Source organism: Agelaius tricolor, unplaced genomic scaffold, assembly GCF_023055355.1.
Source record: "Agelaius tricolor isolate 1412-34295 unplaced genomic scaffold, bAgeTri1.0.p SCAF_27, whole genome shotgun sequence".
NCBI lineage: Eukaryota > Metazoa > Chordata > Aves > Passeriformes > Icteridae > Agelaius > Agelaius tricolor.
In genome coordinates, this window is record NW_027269287.1 from 8468609 (window position 1) to 8492367 (window position 23759).

General features: G+C 36.8%; 1 protein-coding gene across 2 annotated transcripts in view; it reads right to left on the minus strand.

The window, feature by feature from the left end:
• Positions 1-23759, minus strand: part of PCSK5 (proprotein convertase subtilisin/kexin type 5) — a 229819-nt gene that overhangs the window by 110633 nt on the left and 95427 nt on the right. For both annotated transcript variants that reach the window (XM_071448591.1, XM_071448590.1), the window contains exons 7-8: positions 21434-21606; positions 5340-5552 (exon numbers count right to left, since the gene is read on the minus strand). In XM_071448591.1, coding sequence (XP_071304692.1) covers positions 5340-5552; positions 21434-21606 — 386 coding nt within the window. The remainder of the gene's footprint in view (positions 1-5339; positions 5553-21433; positions 21607-23759) is intronic.

Below are 23759 nucleotides of genomic sequence, written 5' to 3' on the forward strand. Positions count from 1 at the left end.
TACAGTACAAAGTCAAGTGCACTTTGTGTACTTTCCTCAACAGCAAGGAACTCTTCCAAGAAGGTGTGTCTACCTGTAACTGTTAGCTTAAAATATTTTAAGCTGTCATTGTATATGACAAGAAAACCCCTCCAAGACTAGAAAAACTTCTAAAATTATGTTACATATTTTTAACAAGCAATTATAAAAAGTGGATAGTAATGAAAAGAGAAAAAAAAGTGTTTTGTGTAGTTATAAAAGTGTTTGTGATTCTATTACTCCATATTGAAATCGAATCATTTTTATAACAATTTTTAGTCTACAAAGTGAGTTTCTAATACTTGGTTACTGTTTTTTCATTTACCTTATAATACATTCTGCATATACTTAATGGACAGAAAAATAGAGAGGAAAAGAAAAAAAAAAAGATATTCAGCTAAAGAATTGCAAGGAAAACCAGGAAGGACTTGTGAAACATGACATCATACAACTGTAACCCATTCACTGTTCCTAAGTCTTGGGTAAGTATTTCTGTACCACAACACTGTAGAATCTCACATGATACTGAAATCTGTGCTGTGTTACGTGAAAAAAAAAAGAAAAAAAAGAAAAAAAAGAAAAAAAAAGAAAAATAGAAAAAAAAAAAGAAAAAAAAAAAAGAAAGACAAAAAGTTCATTCATTTGATGTTGGTTGTAAATCCTATGCCAGGTCACTTCTTCCTGGTTTACTCCTGTGGTATTTGAATGTAGGAGTCTCACTCCAACAAACAAAATCATCTTATGATCTGATCAAGTATGGTTACTCTTCAAATTTTGGCATAGAGCTCAACCCTGCATTGTTTGTCAACTGCATATAAATTTATAAGCATAATAGAATTTGGATAATTTAAATTTAATAATAATCTTTCTATTCACTCAGTATTGTTAATTTTCCCGTTAAAATTGCTGCAAGCTCTCAGTTTCTTGTGGAAAGATCTGAAGACAACCTCTGACTCAAAAGGAGCACCAGTTTAAACAAAAGTGTGAGATATGATGCAGGGAAAAGGATGCATGGTACATCAGTGAAAATATAGTTTCTAGACTCTTCTAGCACTTAAGAGCAGTTTAAAAAGCTTAGTATTTGAAATATTCAGTTCTGTCTTGAGTTCACTTTTCATTTCAAGTAAGACTTCCTTTCCAGGTAAATGATATGTGATAGGACTTTAGGAGAACTGAATTTGAGACAAGAATAGCGATACAATCATGAATGCTCTTAAAACAGACTATAAGCAAGAGAGTCACACAGGTAATAGCAATATTCCTGTCTCCATGCGAGGGTGTGTATGCTTAAAGGACTTCTTAACAGTCAGTTTGAAAAGCTGGTGTCACAATTTCATGGAATTTCTCACTGGGTTGTAGCATAATAGAATCACATACTTATCCCTTATGTGGACAACTGGTTTACACACAACACAAACAGAAGCTATTTATCTCCACTATGCTGTATCACTTCATCATTGAAAGTATCTGGAGAGGCCACAGCCTTGCATGGCTTTAAATACCAAGTACCACTAGTAAAACATGGAAGAGTTGTGTGTTTCAAAAGTCAAGTGATAATACAGTGCAGGAAAAAGAATCTTGGTAGGAATTTTTATAGTCTGATTGTTAAGCATTTGGGATCAGTGACTCTTGCAACTGCAACTGGAAGGTTGCTTTGCACAAGAGTAGTCAAGGATAAATTACGTTCGGGTAAACAAATGGTCAACAGACCTGGGTTAATTCTTATGGCTACTCAGACTTTTGCCATTTACTGTGAAAAATGATGCACACAGTAGGACTAAACTAAAACTGGCATATGGAACTGAATTGCTGATCTGAATAGCAAAAACAATCCATCTGTCTAGTAAAAACAAACAGTGCTTATAGAACTCATGGAATTAAATTAAAAATTATTTTTACTTATCTCTGATATTTAATGTGAGATCTCCAAGGGAGACTCCAGTTAAGAAAATTTTTAGAGTAATATTTTTAATTCTTTTCAATAATGTTTATGTAAATTATCTTCCTTAATTTTCTAATTATGGGGTAATTTGTGTGCATTCTATGTATTTAATTATCATCTCCTTTTTAAGGTATACTTTTCAAAAATCTTATAATAAGAGATTATCCTGCCTGTATTAGCACACTGCAAAGTTCCAGAAGTGGTGGGCACTATACTTCAGTAAACGAAAAAATTATATGCTTGTGTTTCATGAGAAGTCTTTACCAACAAAGGTGAGATTGCCTCACCTCCAGGTGTTTTTCATTCTAGTGCAAGACGTAAGAGAGTGAAATGTCAGAAATTAGCAATGTACTCTTACTGAAATAGTAATTCTGTGAAAGCAGAAAGTGTGCATTAATTGAAAAGAATGAATGACAATCATCAAGAAAATTACATCTATTAAGAAATCAAAGGAATGCACAAAGCTTAAATTAGCAATGTAGGAAAGTACAAATAAGGACTGAGAAATACAGAGATATTTTACTTGATATTATTTGATATAATGAAAAAAATGAAAAAAAAATTGATATTAAAAACATGAGCAAGGATATAAAGAAACAGCAATTAATTACTTTTGAGGATAAAAGATGCAGAGAGTCAATAAGGAAAGATAAGATTAAATGGTGAACCCTAAAAAATAATACTTGTTTTATTTTCAAATACATCAGAAGCAAAATAATCCCCAAAACAATACTGTCTTAATTGTCCAGAGATAATAGTTTATAGTAAACAGCTATTTCATGGAATGTTTCTTTTTGGAAAAAAAAAAGTCTAAATTAAATTTTCAGAGCATAGAAAGATGATAAATCATCTTCCTATTTATCTCTATTTTAAATGACAAATTAATATTAGAAAGAAGTGCCAAAGGATCTTACAAGAGCTGGAAAGGGAACTACTGTGTTTTTTTAGCATATGTTTGAACACTGCACAAATTCCAGAAGACTGACAGAAAACCTGCATAGTGTCATTATTTTAAAAAGGGTAAGCACTATTGTCCTACTAATGTCATCTATTTGCCACCTTTTTATCTAGTGTAAAACAGCTGATACAGGATTTAAACTAATTGCTAATAGATTAATTAGCTAGTAGTATACTCAATGGTGGATAACATAAGATGTTGGAAAAGAAATGTGCCAAAGTACTGTAGTATTTTTTTCTGGCCATCAATTTGGCTGAAAGTAATATACTCAGGATTTTACAGGACACATCATGTAATATTGCATACTTTTTCTTTAAAAGTATTTAAATTTAAGAGATTTAAAATGTACATGATGTATAATACATTCATTTAAACTGGGATAATTATATGGTCCAAAAATGTAAGCATGAATAAAAAATTAGAAGCAGAGAATTTATAAACACTCTTATAGCATATAGAAGATAGCATATAGAAGAAATGATTGCTGTTTCTAATCGAGTCTTCAACAATTTGGTTCTTGGCCACAGTATGACCTAAAGATTTTACCAAAGACACAGAAGAAAACACCAGCTCCTTCAGATGAGTATTGGAGAAATGTGGAAAATGACTAAGTGCTGATGAGGGCTGGTCTGAAGGTGAGTACTAAACCAGCCAGTTGTTAACAGTGGGATAAGGAGACCCTAACTACCTTTACATATTTCCTTGAACCACCAGCTTTGGAAAAGAAAAGCAGCAGCTCTGAAAGTGGGCTGGGCATCACACAGTGATAGACACATCACACGACAGTGAAGCTAACAAGTCTCAGTCAGGGTCAATATATAAACAGAAGAAAACTGACCCAGCACACACAGGCACCCATTTTCTGGCACTTTTGTCACTGAACACTGCTGCTGCCTGCCTGGTGTGTCTAGTTTGGATTCTAGAAGCTCATAATGTGAAAAAGGGTTTATAAGAAAACATGACTTAGACAGAATGATACAAGAAGCTTACCTTCCATTATCAAAAGGGATTAACTGTCTGGGCTACATTGGCAGAGAGAAGACAGACAACTGGAGTGGTCTTCATATTAGCAGTAAAATCTGTGACATCAAATGCTTAAAAATCAAAGCTAAAGGGGCCCAGAGTGCAAACAAGAGAGATCTTTTAATGGCAATGAATAATTAAAAGCATTTACACTAAATTTCAGTTAATTTTTTGCCACAGAAAACTTTGAAAGCAATATTGACTTTACTTATAAAAATTGTTGTTGACTTGACAGCAACTGCTGGATTCAAAGGACTCAGGGAAGTCCTACAGACTTGACTAAGAGGTCAGGCTGGAGGACCACAATCACATCTGCTCAGCTTGTTAGTCTCACTTAAACATGAAGAAGTTAGTGAACGTCTTTTAAAGGACAGTGAAGAGAATTTAACCACAGAAGTGAGGACTCTTAGTAGATACAGTAATTTTAAGATTTATTATGATTTATCAGGGATAACAAGAAACATGTCAGGAAGAGAGAGAAGACTTCAGTGAAGAGCAGCAACTAATAACAGAAAAACCATTGGAATGAAGAAGGATCTCAGAACAAGTTTAAAACAAAAATTAGACCATCTGAAAATAACAAAGAATCCAAGAACGGATGGCAAGCATCCCAGAATCCTGAAAGACGAGGCAGACAGTATTTTAAAAAAAAAAAAAAACGTAGAGCCAAATATTTGTAACTCTTTATTGACACCAAGGGAAGAATCTGCTAAGGACCAGAAAGAAAGGTTAGATGAGTCTAACCTTAAGAAAACATAAAGAAGAAAAAAAAAACCTCCAAATCCTTCAATTTTCTGATCCAGAAGTAAAAAATTTCTGTAAGTTAAGCTCTAGAATGAATAAGCAGGGAAGAGGACAATATTAGCAAACCTCATCAACCTGAGAATAAAGGATGAAAAGGTTAAAAGGAGTAGAATGTTGAATACTGGAAAGTACTGGGAATGCATTCCTTTTGCAAAGGCACATAGGATGTACAAATACTAATGATATCAACCGATTATCCAACCAAATTAAAACTATTTTCATTCTCCAGCAAAGATGAGAACATTAGGGAAAATGGATGCTGTCTGCTTAGGAATGAGAAGAGGAACAATACAGAAAAGATGAGCACTGAGCTGAATTTTCCTTCCAATATATTTCCAGAATAGAAAGCAATATGAGTAATAAGTGACCGTCACTGAATGTAAAAGAGGAATGGTGCTGTGTCAAAACAAATCTGAGAAAATAGGTATCTAGGTAAACTGCTAATATGTGTGTAAAATGTAAAAACTATTGATAACTAGATTTAAAACAAAGGGAATATATTTGTGTGAATGGTTTCCCTTTCTCTCCATCCCCCAAAGTCACTATGCAAAATACACAAACACATATTCATGAAAAAACAAATAAAACCCATACTATTTTCCTGTCATAGGATTCTCCACTGCTGTACGTTGTAGCAAGTGTGGATGCACATTCTTCCAGATACCACGGCTTTTTTCCACTTTCAGCTGTGCTGCTTATGGAGATAGTGTAGATGCTGTTGGTGTAGCCATCACAAGAGCAGTGGTCTCGACTTCTTCCACCATTTCCAGAAGCCCAAACAAAGACTGAACCTAAGCCTCTTCGTCCCTGTTTGGAAACATTACAATACATTTGATTAATAATTCTTCTCAACTGCTTAATAGCCAGGTCTTTTTCCCTGAAAAGACATCTCATGAGAAGAAGAAAATAAAAAAAAACAACTACCCTGGGAAGAATTTGAAATGAGAACAGGATTTAGCAGATTTCAGAATCAGACATTAGAAAAATTAAGAAAATGAGTGGTATGAGCACAGCTTTAGAAACAACTTTTATACAGTGTTTGTTGGTCTGCATCTATATTATCCAGATGTACCAAGAAAGTCATGCTGAAAACTCAGATGAAGTAGTAAAATATCATACTGGGTGAGCTTTCTGGGTTGCAAGCACACATTGTTGACTTATGTTAGCCTCTCATTCACCAGCACCCTCAAGTCCCTCTTCAGTCCTTAGCAAGACTGCTTTTGATCTGTTTATCCCACAGCTTGTATGGATATTGAGGGTTGCTCTGATGCAGGTGCATCACCTTGTACCTGGTCCTATTAAACCTCGTAAGACTTCCACTGGCCCATTTCTTGAGCTTGTCCAAGTAACTCTGGGTGGCATTTCATCTTTCAAGAGTATCAACACCCTCAGTTTGGTGTCATCTGCAAATTTGTTGAGAATGCACTAGATTCCTTTATCCATGTCATTAATGAAGACAGTAAATAACACCAGATAATAATACCAATGTCCTTGGTGAGGTTGTGCTGGCTATCCCAAATCATGTCCCTGACCTCTCCATGTGTCTTAGCAGAGCATCTAGGAGAATTTGCTTCATGATCTTCCCAGGCAGAGAGGTGAGGCTGACCACTTGGTGGTTGTCAGGGCTCTCATTTCTACCCTTTTTAAGGATGAGGACAATGTTTCCCTTTTTCCAGTCACCTGGGCCTTCACCAGACTGCCAAGAGACTTCTCAATTATCATGGAGATAATTTGTGAGTTTAATAAAAGTATACTATCTGGAAAGACTTTCCAGCAAAGTAAGTTAAATAGCAAATTCTTTTGACTAATGTCTACATGAAGTTATGTCTCTAAAATTCAAATTTTCATTTAGAAACATTTCAAGTAGAGAGAAAAATCCCAAGGTACCAAGTTTAATGTACTATGAAATCCACATTCGCCAGACACAATCTGTCTAAATATTACAATTGTTTTGGGTTTTTTTTGTTTTTATTTTTTGTTTGTTAGTTTTCAAGACAACCTTTATGAAGTGTTACAGCACCCTTTTCCACCTTTCTTCTTCACACACAGGTCTTGAAAGCAGTATATTATGGCTAAACCCCATGGGAAATTTGGTATAACCACCAATACAACCAAGACAAAAGATATGAGAATTCAGGGTAATCAAACCATAGCTTCTACTTATAAAAGAAGAAAAAAATTTAAAAAATTGTAAAAGAACTTCTCAAAAATATGCATGAAGAAAAATGTCCTACTAGTAGCAGCCTATCTGTCATTTTTCTGCTGTTACCATCACATGGTTCTGCATGCAAACAGCAGAATAACATAATTTGTCCCATGCAATACAAACCTGTTCACTGCAGGGTATGACTGTATTATTAGTCTGTTTGCACAGACAATGTTTATTCTCCATGCAATCTATTCTCTGTGTAATCTATTTCATTAGATGTGTATTTATGCTGCTGTGCTAATAATGAACAAGCTGCAGGAAAAGGTATTTAAATTATTTTTGGCCAAAATTTTGAAAAAATGGTGAAAACATGCCAATGCATTTTAGAAATTCTGTATTTATAATTTAAACATGATAAAAATCAATTTAGATTTTTAATTGTAAGGGCAAGGCCTTAAACTAATAGCCATTTGCACCTGGATTTACGTTTTCATGCTAAGGTTTTTTTTTTGGTAAACAGATTATGGCTAATATATCTTTAAAACTAATGACTCCTGCAAATTTGTAAAGGATCAATGTCTCTGTTATTGCAATAGAAAGTAAATACCAGATGCACTGACCAACAGAAAAGAGTATTTTCTATATACAAAGTGAGAATTGCCATTCCTCTAATGCATTGCAATAGTGCATCTATACATGAGCCCAGCAGTTGGCAGAAAACAACAGCATTACCTTCAGATCAGAAAACATGCTAAAAGATGTTTTCTGTTATCTAAAAGATAAAGTCTGGATCTGGTGCTGTGTAATATAGATGGTTGAGGGGCTACAGAAGTAGTGGTAGGTGGACAGTTGGACTGGCTGATCTTGAAGGCCTCTTCCAACCTTGATGATTCCATAATCCTATGATTCTATGAACTTGACTAAAATGAATTAATTTGTCAATTCAGCAGTCCCAAACATGCTTAGGAAAATACAAACTTGTTAGTAACTATGCCCACCAAGTAAGCAGAGCAAGAGTGTCAGCTGTTCTACTGTATGTGAATGTGTGGTGGTTTGACAGGAAATACGTTTTCTGGGATGTTGTGGTTAGGCCAATGGATGTTCAGATTTTAATATTGGCACCTAATGTGGCCATTGGGACATTGGATCTGCCTCTGAGAACACAGGGTTAAAAGCAGGGCTCTCCCCTGGCAGGCTCTCTTGGGTTCCGGTCAGGGAAAGGCTCAGAGCTCCCCTGCCCGGCTGCGGGCTGGGCGGGGCAGGGGCAGCCATGGGGCCGGGTGAGGTAGGCCTGGGCCCCGGACAGAAGGGAGGGGAAGGCCCCTGCAGGATGGAAGGGTGGAGGAGCACTGAGAGGCATCAGGCAGCCACCCCCTCTCTCCAGGAGAGACAGAGAGAGAGGCTGTGCCTGTGCTTGGCCGGCTGAGAAGGAGAAGGGGGGGTGAGAGAAGGTGCCCCACAGGGCAGCCGTGGGAGTTCTGGACAGACAGAGCCTCAGATTTTTAACCCTTTTCTTGGATGATGGAAACCTTACAAATGCTAATCCTCCTGGAGCTGAATGAGAAGAGAGATAGAGATGAGATAAGAGGAAATGGGCCACGAGAGAAATAGAGAAGAACTCGGGTGGAAGAGATGATGGAGTAGCTTATGCTGGACTCTTTTTGTGTAGCCATGGACAGAGCCATGTTTCCTTGTGATACAGGGACTGCATTCTAGGGGGAGGCAATGCCTCAGGACCAAGAGGGTTTGGTGTGGGTACCTCTCGGCCCCAGGGGGTGAAAAATATGGGGGGGGCAGATGTCCCAAAGTTGAGACTGTGCCTTTACAGAACAGAAAGGAGAATTTGTCTAATGTTACATTGTGGGAGGAAGAATAGTAAAAGTGTTGGTCAAGCAGCTGCTGAGCAGGCTGGAGACCAGGAAGAATACCCCTCGGCTCCAGGGGGTGAAAAATATGGGGGGGACAGATGTCCCGAAGTTGAGACTATGCCTTTTTGGAGTGGGACGAAGCATCCTTAAAAGTCGACCCTAGAAGCAGCTCTGGTCCGTGTTCAGCGGTGAGAGCACTGCACATGAAAGGAAGAGGTCACCATTGGCACAAGAAGGATTCCTTCTCCTCTTGATGAACTGAGGATTGAGTATTCTGAAGTGTGGTGCCAGACTGAGAGTCGATGATTTGGGGGATTTATTGTATTGGGAATTTAGTGGGGAGGAGGAGGAGTTGTATTTATGAAGTTTTCATTTTCCTTGTGTGTTTTTTTTTTCTCTCCCTTTTCCTTGTAGTTTAGTTAATAAATTCTTTTTTTCCTAAGTGGGAGCCTGCTTTGCTTATTCCTGGTCACATCTCACAGCAGAAACCAGGGAGAGGGTATTCTCATGGAGGCACTGGCATTGTGCCAGTGTCAAACCATGACAGAATGTTATTCCCAGCTGGTATCATCTAAATAAACACAGTTAAATAATATTTGGACTATGTTACAAAATTAGGGCAAACACACATGCAAGGCACTATGTAGCTTTTATTATTTTTTTTTTATCTAAATCTATCATTTGTCATCTGCCAGGTGCCCAAGGGTATCAGACAAAAAGTCAAGCCATAAGATGCCAAGAAGCTATGTGTCATTTATTAGCCAAAAGCAAAGGTGCATGTACCAATCATATGGACTTGAGCAAAACTAAGAGTTGGTAACTCTCCTATAGAAGAGGCGTAGATCAGTGTTGAATGGATGTCCAGCAAAGTATGCTCAATATTTGTCTCATGATTTTAAAATTTCATTCCCTCCCCTCTAGACACAAAGTTGTTTCTGCTCTTCCATTTGCAATGACAGCTAGGGACTGCCTCCTATAAACTCTGCATGGCGTCCATAATTCCACACTTGTGCTTGTCAGTGCACCAAATCAGACCACTATGAAAAGTTCTCCTTTTTTTTCTCATCTACTTTCTTAAATTGCATAAAATGTCATATCATTTAAAAGAAAAAAATCAACTGTCTCATTATGCAAAGTAAAACTGTTTCACTGATGCCTGTGACTTGCTATGGACCCAACCACAGTCCAATTTGCTAGTACATTTTCTAGACAAAGCCAGAGTGCTCAACAGACAGCTTAAATGAAATGGACTCAGGTCTTTTTTAAAGAGGCCCGAAGGCAGAAATTGCACTTGTAAAAGCATGAAAGAAGAATCTTGGGGCATTCTGTCTTTTTTCTGCTAATGCCTCCTTTTCTTTGGTCAGCAAATTGCTAGCAGGTAAATGATATAAAAGCCCCTTTTTGTTTTTTCCAGTTCACCAGCATGGACAGGTTAAGTCTGCCAAGAATCAGAGCCAGTATGAACATGCTCATAATGACATCTGCAGAGTTTCCTTATACTATTACAGAAACATCCCCTGCTCCAAGTATGTGTGTTTGTGTATGCACCACATCTTTATGAGTGAATGAACTAGCAGTATTGGCAGGGACCTTTTTAAGGTAGAGGTTTTCACACACTCAAATAAAGACAGCCAGCAGTCCCACACACTTTTAAGATGCTTACAGCACTCTTTAAAAATAATAAAGATGCAGTAAGATGTAGTAAGAGCTAGCAGAGTAAATTTTAATCCCACTATTTTATAAATTTTAGACTTTACATTCATTCACTACTTTACAAGTCAAGTTGCCTTAATTCAGCCTGTGAATCCTGATAATTTCCAGCCCAGGAATCAAGTGCCCCAATAACCCTCTCTGCCTGTGGAGTGAGTTATGACTTGATAGGTATGATCAAATTTACCAAGGAACAAGGAAGAAAATGTGAAGGAGGAGGAAAAGCAGAGGACAGAACAGCTGAACTGGACTAATTAAGAGCTACAGAGGTGGCAGCCAGGGAGAGATAATTTGGCACCAATATGCTGGAAATTGCACACTAGAGCAGAAAACAAACCATGAAAATATAAAATGGAGAGTGAAGGAGGGACATTCTATCCACACCTAGAGCCTAAACATTTAATTTCCTCTATTCTCCCCAATACTGTTCTAAAATTACTTCATGTTTCCAAGAACAAAAAACTACTGCCAGAAAGTGAAATTGATCCTGAAGTGGAAGCTGGAAAAAGTAGCCCATGGTATGACCTCTTCCTTAAACACTAATTCCTAAAGAGGAAATGTTCATAACTGAATGTGCAGAACAGAGGCCAGCATTCTGGAGACCTAAAAATCCTACTATGCAGGCATGGCTTTTAGCTGCAGCATAGTACAATCACTGTAGTGCCAAGCACCAAGGATCCCAGCATCCTGAGAAATGCACCTGTGAGATATATCCCCTTTCTTCCAGTTTCTGCTGATTTCTGCACTCTCTAGCATCTGGACAAGTGCCGCCCTGTGCAGAGACACAGCATTGCCAAGCAGTTCACTGTCAGCATTTTGCTTTTGACCAGTAGCAGCCCCTAGCTCCTGCTGAGTTTCTACCAGTCCATTTAACCTCTTATCTGGGAATGAAAAACAGTCAGGCACAACATTCCTAAAAGACTCTTTTGTAGACTGCATAGCACTGAATTTTAAAGTAGGCATCTCTCCAGAAACAGATAATGGTAAGTTGAGAGTGCAAGCCAGCAATTCTAAATTGCTACCAGAAGACAGCCAAACAGATTTTTTTTTTTAAACAGTCTTCTTAGATATGAAAAATAAATTCACAAACAAAAGGAAACATTTCTCAAGCCATTAATTCTGCTGAGGTATCCACACTTTCAGAAAAATAATGTTTGTGCCTCAATTTATTAAAAATGCGCACCCACGGTATCTATGAGGAAATGAGTAATGAGCCAAACAGGTATGCATAAATAAAGATGAATGTTTGGGGGGATGAACAAAAATAGACACCTGTATTTTTAAATTAGAAGTTACATTCTTACTCTTAGGAAAACTAGGAAGTAAAGAAAATCTTTCCTGTTTCTGAAACACAGCAATCTATATACACATAACATATATGCAATGCAAAAATATATGACTACCTATATAAAACAGTGATTACCTTATATTGTTGGAAAGGGAAGTGATTGTTAAGAAAGGTTACTGGCTACTTCTGAAGTAGCTCCTTAATTAAGAAAACAAAAGACAAATTATTAACCATGCTAAAAAAAGAGGAAAAAAATGTATTTTGTTATCTTTTAGGATATGATACCTTTGAAACATTGAAGCTATAAAACATTCTAATGTGCATATAATATTGAATAACCACAAGCATGTATGTATTTACACACTAATTATCAGGACATATCAGTGGAACAATTCAATATGTAGGCTTCATGTGGTGTATTTTTTACTTTACTCTTCACCAGAAAAGCAGTTTAAATAGCTCCAAGATATTCCCCACAGAGCTATAATTAGTGCCTGAAGTGCAACCAAATGAACTGTTGGCTGAAACCTGAAATATGAACATGTGGAATATTGGAATGAATTTCTCATTTACCTAAACAAAACAGAGCCTGCTCAAGGACTGCAAGTTCTGGTTGAGGCTCTCTCTCTACAGTATCATTACTATTGCTACCAGGATAAAACAAATTGTATATGGCAAACACAATATGATAACACAAGAGCTTGCTTTGCCAAAATTTCTGTTGTACAAAGAGTCTCTAGTTAATCAGAGGTGAAATTGTCCCTGCATGCAAAGCCAAAATAAACAAGCAGCACACAGTAAAGCTATCAGTGTGAGAATTGGGTATGCGACTGATGTTATACACAAACACCCATTATATGGGATGCGTTCAGGCAATTCTCATTGCCTTTATACTACTATCTGATTAATCACTCTAAAAAGGAGCCCAGGGCCACTAGATCCACACAGCTGTTTTTCATGACTTACATCAGACTCTTCCTTGTGGAAAACTTCAGGTTCAGAGATGTCTATTGAACTCTGGGATTTAACAAAAAGAACTTCCTATTTTCTGCAAATTTCTGTTTATCTCTTCTAGATAAACACGAAAATATGGCTGCTTCACTTCTACTTTTGCAGACTGAGGACTTAAGGAACAACTTTGTGCAGTTTGTCTCCCACAGCGTTCCTTTAAGAAACAACGTACAGTCTGTGTGGAAAGTCATTGCCCTTGCAGTTTTGTGCCTTAAACTGTTAAATTCTTTGCACAGAAAACTTTTGACACCAAAATTCCAGTGATTTCCATTCCAGAAATCTCTTTTTTTCCCATGTGACACATAGAAACTACTGTTCAAATATATGAGTGAAATGTATATATGATTTGTTCACACACGGAAACCAGATTCATTCAAAAAAGCACAGTCTGAAATCTATATACTTCAATGTATGGAAAGAGATTAATCTGCCAAAGCTGCTTTTCAGTATTGTTTTTTCAAATTAAGATTTACTCCACAAAAAGAATGGAGTGGGTTTTGGTTTTGGTTTTTTTTAATGTTCAATATATCACCTGTTTCAGGGTGTGCATGCAAAACCAGAGGCATTTTGGCAAGTCCAAAACCAGCAATGCTATTCTGGCTTGTTTCAACAGTTTCCATGCATGTGTGAGATGGGATGAGGTAACCAAACAGTTTTGATTTCCAGTACACTTTTTGACATTGTAAGGAAAATGGACATTTTGGTTATATTTTCCTGTAACTCTCATTACAAATTTTCCCATCTTTCAGGATTCTTTTATTTCAATGAATGCAATGTAAGAACATTTCTGATACATTAATTATTTTTCTGCATAATTTTGTACTAGATGCTGATTATCTGTGAAAAAGCTCATCTTTTCACAGAAGGCAAAGGAGTGAGATTTTAAGGTTAGCTTTGTGTGGGGCGGAAATGGTTGAAAACTGGAGATTGGTGAGGACAGAGAGTAAAGTAAGTTCTTTTCAGAATTGTTTTTGCTCAGAGACCAACTTTGTACCTAGGAGATGTTAGAAAATACTCCATGTGAGAGAATTCACGTATTTGTGTTTGGTTTGGGTTGTTTTCTGTCTGCTGAAGAAGAAATTAAATTTTCACAGAGTAGATAACAGAATGTTGTTAAAGACCTAAAAGCATTCTTCCTGTAGGCTGGGGACTTCTTTGTAAGGGGGGAAGGGAGATAAGAAGTTTTCAGATTGTAAAACACAGCCTGGTGAAGACTTATGCATGCTCCAGGCTCTTTGATATGTAATGCAGGGGTCAGGCCCTGCTAAAATGAGCTTAGCAATGTGTGTATATTCCTTTGTTTCTTTGTAATCCTGCAGCCAGTGAGGCGATGGAATAAATCTATTCTCTGCACTTCAGATATGGGTTGTGGTTGTCTTGGTGTTAGCTGCATACATTTGATTCACACACTTTGTTCACATACTTCCCAAACAAAATAAAGTTTACTGTATGAAAGTTCATTCAGGTGTCACTGAGCCTAAATATTATTTCATTTACTGGAAGGCAATATTCCAAATTCTACTTTGTTTGAATGCAAGAAGTTGATAACTGTGTGCAAACAGCAGAGCATAGGATTACTATTATTAGCTTATTAATGTGTTATCACCAAACCTCATTTTTGCTGGGCAACCCCCATCTGTAGAAAACTACATCATATCAAATTTAAACCACATCTGCAAAGTTATTAAGGCATCTGAGATACATCAGCAAAATGCAAGGTAGTCAGACCTAGAAATTAGGCATATTGGTAAGAAATAAAGAAAGGTGAATAAATTTTGCAAAGCGGTGGCTTAGGAAGCTTAGGGCTATGGAAGATAATCAGCTGGGAATGAGCTACCCTAAAATAGTCTGTCCATTGAATTAGTAAGTAAGGTCTATATGAACCCATCCAGGGAATATAGAAGCAATACTATGCATGCATGGAAAATGCTTAAATTTGTATGCCCCATTCTGGTATCCACATTGGAAATAATAATGCCAGAAAACAGAAAGAATGAAGTCTGATTTGTAAATTCTGACAAACAGAAAGAAACTCAATATACAAAACATTACTCCTAAGATAGCAGAACAGATTTTTAAGGTCAGTAAGTGATGCCTGCATTACTTTACAAAAGCTCAAAATGCAACAAACACTTCAGAATTTCAGATAAATCTGTGAAGTTTTTGTCTGGTAACTTATTTTATGTAGATAAATGTATTAGAACTGGATTATGAGGCTTCTGAAAAGATGTGATGAGCCCTGCAAGAAATCAGTAATGAAACAAAAGAAAATGAACATTATTGTAACATCAAGGTGGGACTGGAAATTATTGTACAGGAAATAATATAGGCTTTACTAGAAAAACATAGAGGTCAAGGAAATTATGGGTAGAGTATTTCAAGGATGAGGTCAGGAAACAAAGTTATTAGGTATTTTGACCTAAAAGAGAAAGAGCACCTTAGTGAGTCTTAGTAATCACCATCACCTGCATTCAAAAAAAGAATTCAGGCTGGAAGATGTGGAGAAGCACTACTCTATTGAGCAAGGAGATGGACAGAGTAGTTTTTAAGTGACCAGTGAGTGTAGCATGTCTATCATATCTAAATGAAGTTGGAAAGGAGACTAATCAAAAAATGTATCAGAAACAAAAATGGAGGGAGGGAAGTTATTTAAGATGAGCCACAATTTATATCCAGGAACAAATGGGCAGAAAACTGCACATGAGGAAACCCTATTGTAACTTAAAAGAAAATCTATAACCAATAATTAACTTTGGCCATGAAATGTTCTACCAACAGAATCAAAGGGGAAAAGAATTGGATTTGTTATTCAACATAAAATGCTCAATGTATTTAAATGGCACAATCCCTGTGGTGGTAGAAAGCTGTACTGGATGACCTATGCTGTCATTTCCTCTCTTATGTCCTATGGTCCAATTCAATTTATCCAAGAGATCCCTTGCTCAAAATCTGTAATAATTAGATATCGAGTTTTCTAACACCATAAGATGCACCAAAAAAGAGGCAGTTTACAGTGGAAATGAAAGTCAGAGACTTAGATGAGTAATAAGATATATTATTTTCAATAGTGAAGATTGCTACTGCCTTGCAAAGACATGGACATGAGATTTCAGTTAAGACTGGCTCTTCTCAAAAGACTTACAGAAACCAGAAAATAGTAGATGGATCAGGAAAACGGATATAGATGAAGCAACAACTGGATGAAATTTCGCTGATTGGGCTTATGACAAAAGGCAGGTACAGATGAAAGATGTTAGAACTATGAAGATCAAGCCAATGGTGCTATGTCTTGTGACATCAGCAGGAAGAAATAGAATGATAAAAAATGGAGGGATTTTTCAAGTTCTGTTATGTAATCAGCATCCACTTCTAGTACAGAGCCAATCAAAGTTTAACTTAGTATGTTGAAGCATATGTCTATCTTATCTATATATCTATCTTATCTATATATCTATCTTATCTATATTTAGATAAGATATAGATACATAGATATAGACATATGCTTCATGTTTCTCATCACATGTTCATGTTCACTTTATATCATATATGCAACCAGGATACATAGTATATATGCAAATTATATAATAGATAAATGCCAAGACCTAACACTAGATTATATCAGCATACTGGAAGTCATATCTTCTAAGACCATCCCTCCGTACAGCACTAACTCCTCTGATTGATTTCAACAAGTATTTTTTGCCTACTTATTGGAAATGTGCAGGAGGTCTCGTTCAGGCAAAACATATCCATATAAGATCACAGACATGCATAAACACTGATATGTGTTATTTAGACTTAAACAACAGGTGTACAAGGTGAAAAAACACAATACACAGTTTAAAAAATAACTTAAAAAATCTGCTGGGTATCACTTGAAATGTATTAAAACCCAGCCATTTTGACACATTTGACTAGAAGTCTTCCTGCTGTAATTTCTGCCTTAGATTTCTGAAATGCAGTTCTCTGGCAAAGTAAAAGGGAATAATTCCTCTTTGTGTAGGCAACACATCCTACTCAGAATAATGCAGAGACATGATGACAGGACAAATAAATGTAATAGAAACATCTTTGGTAGAACACTGGGAGCAAACCTTTGCCTAGACACTTGCAAATGATGAACAATCTCTTCAATTTTTGGAGCAGAAACATACAGTAATGATGATGATGATAATAGTAACTGTTAAATCCTTCTTCTTGATTTCTCCTTTTCTTCCTTTTTCTCCCTCACTCTTCCATGTGGGTAGGATACTTTAAGTGATTTAAGTGCTTGCACCCAACAAGCACTTGGAACAAACACTCTGCAGCCAAAGCTGTTGAAGCAAGAGAGATGAGAAGGGGCATGATGATGAGAAGGAAGGCATGAAGCTGAGTTTGCACAAGAGGTTCAGCCACACAGCATCTGATCATTAATGTCCATCAAATATTTTGGCTTGAGTCCAGCTCACTAAACAGAGTGGTGTCACAGCAATAAGATGAAAGCGCTTGTGCCCAAAGTTTCCATGTAGATTTCCCTTCCTCTCCACCCTCTCTAGGTTACATTAAGGATGACCTGACCAGTTGCTGATTTATATAAACTTCCTTATGTGTTTCAAGGATGTGTACTACAGAAACAACATAAAACCTGCAATTGGTGAGACATTGGAGAGTGAGATAACCAGCTCTTTGTAATCCTTCAACATAAAATATCAACAGTGGTCACATACCCAGAAACTTGATTATTTGGTCTTTGCCAAAAAACAATGAGAGAACAAGTCTCAATATCTGAAATGCTTTCCTCTCCAAATGATGTTGACACCATTGCAGAATACCAGACTTATTTGTATGAATACAAATGAACCAGACTGAACACTGCATGACGGAGCCATGAATCAGCAAACTCAACTCCATCAAGTGCTTATAGCATTGTGCTTATTGACTGTGAGACACCAACAGGCATCTCAAAAATGTACTTAGATTTCATATTTATGAATCAAGGAAGGCTTTTGTGTTCTCCATTTTGTCCCAGATTCAGCAGAGTCTAATGACATGATTTGGCCACGATCACATTATGCAATGCTAAGCTTGAGTACGGGGTGAAATGTGACATTAGGTACCTAATCTTTCCTTGAATATGTTACTTTTTGATATACCACCATTTGTTTGGCTTTTTTTCAGGCAAATTCTGCATAATTACAATGGAGTTTTTCTTGATATTATTAGGTCTACAAGTTCTAATGCATTAGTATTTAAAACACAGACATCTAGAATTTTCCACACAACTATGCTATTTTCAAGAAAAGGACCTTTTCAACTGAAAGCATGATATAATGGGAGTTCTCTATTTGCACAAAAATTGTTTGAGAGTAAAATATCCAAGGCTTCTCTTTGAACTCAAGTAATCTAATTTAAAAAAATTAGATTAAATACCCTTAAAGATGACATAAAATCATAGTACTTGTGACAGGTTTAAAAACTGGTTTCCTTTTTTATTACTTTGATCCTGGGCAGAATTTTTAGATATATTTAACTTACATGTTCATTTCATGAATTCATTTATTCCTTAGTAGCCTTTCTTTAAACAGATTTGTCTGTTTCAATTCAAGATATGTGTTGTCTCTCTGTAATTCTGCACAAAAACTATGCAGTCATCTTTATTATTTTATGCAGGATTTGAAAGGTGTAACCATATTAGTTCAGCAGATTTAAAAATAATAATAGTTGTGAAACACATAGCACAAGCTGTTAATTGGAATAATATGTGCTTAAGATATATCAGGTGCTTTTTTCATGGAACCAAGTCTCTCAGGAAACTCAACAATGGATGGTTCTTGCATCCATTTCATTTTTATGCAATAATTATAATAAATTTAAAAGAATAATTGAGCTTGATTATGCTCTAATCAAAGTTATTATTCAGCACTACCTTTGATTTTCCTAATAAAGCCAGCCAGGCATAATTTCCTTTTCAGACGTTTTTAAAAAATCTTGGCATTTCCTTTTGCTGTTCCATTTTAAATTCTAATGTACAATTGTGTGGATACTTGCATAATAAATTAAGAATAATCAATCTTTGTGTAGGTCTGAAAGAAGGTTTTGCCAGGTTTTCCTGTACTGATCTGTTCTGGGTAACCCAAAATGTTATTGTATTCCATATCTATCTGTGCCCAAAGTTGCTACTGTCTCTTTGAGACCCGCTGGCCAGAAAAGGAACAGTGAGGTCAGGCTGTCTGTTAGTCCTTTTTGAAAGTTGGGGGCATTCAGGAAAAAGTGCTCTTTCTCTTTTGTTCTTGCTGGGTGAGCTGAGATAGCACAAGGCAGACGGCAGCCACATCACCAAGCCAAGAAAAATAGAACAGCCCCCGCTCCATATGGTTGTCCCAGACTGCCAGCAGTGCCTGGTCAAAGCAGGAGGGCATGGAATCCAAGTTGTCCAAGCCCCTGCCGCTATTTTTGCTAAAGAGAAGGCAAAGTTCCTCCATGCGTTCCAGCTGTTGACCCAGAGATTCTAGGTTTTCTTTCTGTTTTGTTCTTTTTCCTGTTGGTTGATATCTGGGGGGAAGAGGGAGATTTTTACTTGCTCAGGTTCGATTGCTGTGCTGTTCTTGTCCTATCTTCTCTCCCTCCACCCCAGGCCGTCTGCAGAGGGAACCACCCTGGGGGTAACAGTTTGCCATTTTCCTCTTATCTCTCCACACATGGTCATACATGGAGAGTGCCATCTCAGGGGAGATTTCTCTGCTATTTTTGCTCTTCTTTGTTTCTGGGGAGTCCATGAGGAATCCATGATATTCTGCAACATTATAACTACTGATTATCACAGTTATTTTTTGCCTGTTCCTATTTCATTTTTTAATGACTGTTTTAAACTGTTATTATTTCACTTATATCTTCTTGCATTCATCTCTCCTTATTGGTGAATGGGAAGTGTCAAAACTAAAAGGGAAGGTAACTGATTCTGGAGTGCCCACCAGCTTTAATTGTCTAAAACCAAGATATGATGTTACTTCAATTTACGCCACAGATGCAATCCTAGATGTTACACTGTTGCTGTTCAGTTCAATATTTCTGAAAAAGGAGAGTAAGGATCTGTATACAACACAATAAGCATTTCGGTCTGCCTATTATTATTGCACAATTATTATGACTCCTTAGGGAAATCTATGTTTGACTGAGTATGTAAACACGACCTTGAATAATCAGCCCATTTCTGGCATATTTGGTCAAAGAAAATTCATCTTTTCTTCTTCCATTTGCCTCATCTTTTAAAATGACACAGCTTATGACAGTATAAGGAAATACAGAGAAAGTATCTTTAACTGAATACAGAAAGACATTACTTATTAAAAAGAAAGAGAACAGTTCATCTTGAAGTAATTCTTGGTCTGGAAACAGCCTAACAGGGAAGGTGGTAATTCCTAAAACATGCATTTACAATCTTTCAGTCTATATTATATTTTAAAGAATGAAAATTAGAGGTTAACTTTAAATGTTTTGTATTTTGTAGCAGTACATTTTTATGTAAGTTTTTAAAAGTACTTCTATTTCTTGAGTAGAAATGAAGCTTTCATAGTCAGAGACAGATAAAATATCCAAATATATGGAAATATTTAGATCTATTCAAGACCTCATGGGCAGCTTCAGGCAGAACAAAGTTTGATAAAATGACATAAAAGTTACATTGAAAAACATAATAATTTGACTTGTATCAAATATGACTTCTATTATTTCTCAAAAAAATATACCAACCTTTTTCTGCATTGTTATCAGAAAAAGCCTACCTCAGAAAATTAAGCTATGTTTTCACTATAAACTGGTGCTTATTTCACGTACAGAACAATGTGCTGGTAAAATGAAATTCATCTGGGTTCTGTAAGGTATCTTCTCATATTACTGTTCTAATAATAACAGTGGGACAATAATGCTTGTAGGCAAGATCTACACTCTTGGCAAGTTATTCCACATATTTATACCCAGTTTGAGAAGTTGAGATTTCAATGAGGAAATGGCTGAATCCTTCTGGTACAAAATTCAGGCTGAACTTTTCACAGTTGTGTTCCCTACATGAAATATGACATTTAAACAAACACATATATATGCTTAAACAAAAAACTTCCTGGAGCAAGATCCCCTGCATTCTTGCAGTTCCATTAGTGCCCCCCTCATCACAGTACTGTAAATTCTCTGAGACCAGACATAAACGGTAAAAGAACCATGGGTATCGACCTTTTTCTGCCCCCTAACTCCCTATTAAAATCATCAAACTTACATTAAGAAATCATGCAAAACAAAGCAAAATAGAAATGAAGAAAGAAGGAAACATAGTCAAAGGTTTTGCTTTAAAATTTCTTTGCACCTCAGATTTGATGAGTTGGCACTGATGTGCAAAGTAGCATTTCTCAGTCAATTTATTTCTAATTACATCACTCCCTCAGAGCAGTTTTAAAAGGCACTAAGGATTATGCATTCCAGATGAAAATGAACAGAGCTCATACTTCAGATGAGAGTGATCATCAGGTCACTACAAAAGAAAAATATGTTTTCAGTTTTATGCAAAGGAAGTTTTCTTCTTTCCTTCCAAGTCCTTTGCCTTTCCCCATGCTGAGCACTTGCATGCAGTGGGCACAGGTACCCTTAGAGGCGCACGTGAAAGCAAATCCAGGCATGTGTGATGCCAACCTACCATTCTGATGCCGTTCTCAAAGGCCTGACGTGCTAGAGAAGCAGGTCCATCCACTGTCTTACCGTCGTCATCGGGCCCCCAGCTGGCACTGTAGATGTGGATGTGCTGGGGATTAAGGCTTAGGGACTTTGCTTCTACCATATCTGTCACATCTCCATCCAACATCCGTACACCTTCAGAATGGAAAATACAATTAACTGTACAGACAAACTCAAAATGTTTCTTTGTTTTTTCCCCCCACAGAGAAAATTGTTGTGTATGACACTGAACTGAATAACTACAAGAATTCCTACTGTTATTAAAGAAAAAACCACCAACAACAAAATCTGTTTGGGTATCTGTTTTCCCAATGTCTCTAGATGGAAAAATAAAAAGATACAAATATTTTCACCCTTCTTCAAGTTTTAAAAATTATAAGTAATTTATCCACTATACAGTACTATACAGCCTTCAAACTTCAACATCAAAGTTTTACGCTAAATAAAATTTTTAAAAATACTTGCATTTTGAAATGCTTTTATGTCTCTTAAAGATAAGAATTTTATACTGCAGTGAAACTGCATTACCTTCCTTGAGTCATTCACAGTTTCAATCATGTTAACAGATGTAATAAAAGGATCCCTACAGACAAGTAACCTTGGCATCATTCCTTCATTGTATGAGGCTGCAATGAAAAAACTGGGGAGAACCCTCTTGTGTACAGAATGATTACCACACACTGTAGCATGGCAATTACAAGAGGTTATGAACAAATATGTAATGTTGTTCAACCTGAAATTACAATATGGTGAACACCCTGCTCTTCAGAAGAAGCTTTTTTGAGGTATAATCTGGAATTTTTATGTTAAAAGAATCCATTCATGTGGGTGTGGACAAGTCAATGTGCCAACACTTCACACTGTTTTAAGTTTACTAGGCTGAATATAGCATGCTAAAATCTGAAAACTGAGAAAATACAGAAGTTGGGTTTTTTCCTAACTGTAAGACTTTGTGGTTAAATCTGAGAAAACTACCAATGCCAGTTTTAACTTAAACAAGTAAAAAGATCTACACACAGCTAATGAGGCATGTGATCAAAGGGACACTAAATATTAAATAAAAATTTAATAAAATTCTATGATAGAGGGATGATCACTCTCACAATTTACAAGTTAGATGCTCTTTCTGATTTAAAAGGCTACTCCTATTTTTAAGCCAAATTTACATATTTTTAATTACAGACACACTGCATTTTGCTTATGAGCTCAGATTAAAGAAGTTTGTGTGTTTACCAAGACTTTAACTTTTAATTGACAAGAGGCATAAGGACTGCTTTGTTGAAAAAATACTAATACTTTTTTTTCCCCTTATTCTATTTGACTTAGAACTGAAAAGTGATTGTATTTCTCAGTTCCCTCAAAAGTTGCCTATGTTTTGTGAGATAATAAACTTCTACAAACTGTGATCTCACGATGAACTTTGCTTTATGAAAAAGAATCATTAAACTAACTCTGGGATTCTAGGATTTTATTTTCTTCTCACCACAGAAAATGAATGACAGGTGAAAGTTGTGTGCTCAATTCCTTTAAAGTATATTAAAGTATCTCTCTCGTTCTGAATAAAGACAATAAAGGTACACTGGTTTTGAAAGAAGGAAAATAAAGCTTTCCTTTATGACTTTGTTAGCCAGTCTAAATATTATATTAAACCAATGAATAATAACTCAAATGCTGCGACTGGCACCTAAAGTAAATCACATGATTTTTAATTTTTTTTTTTTTGTAATGGTGAAATGGTCTACTTTTAAAGCAACACAGACAAGATTGGGACTTAGGTGCTGCTCTCTCTAGCCAGCAATGGACAGACATGCTGCAAAGCAGTTGGCCAAGACCAGCTGTGAGGTTCAACCAGGCCAAGTGCCAAGTCCTGCCCTTTGGTTACAGCACCCCCATGCACCATCACAGGCTGGGGACAGAGTGGCTGGAAAGTGGCCCAGGCAAAAGGACTGGGGGTGCTGGTTGACAGCCAGCTAAACATGAGCCAGAGTGTGGCCAGGTGGCCAAGAAGGCCAAGGGCATCCTGGCCTGTGTCAAGAGTAGTGGCCAGCAGGACCAGGGAAGTGATTGTCCCCCTGTGCTTGACCCTGGTGATGGTGCTTCTGGAGTTCTATGTCCAATCTGGGCCCCTCACGTGAAGAAAGACAATGAGGTGCTGGAATGTGTCCAGAAAAGGGCAGCAGAGCTGATGGGGGGGCTAGAGGCTAAGTCCCGTGAGGAGCTGCTGAGGGTGGGGGTATTTAGCCTGGAGAAAAGGAGGCTCAGGGGAGGCCTTATTGCTCTCCACTACT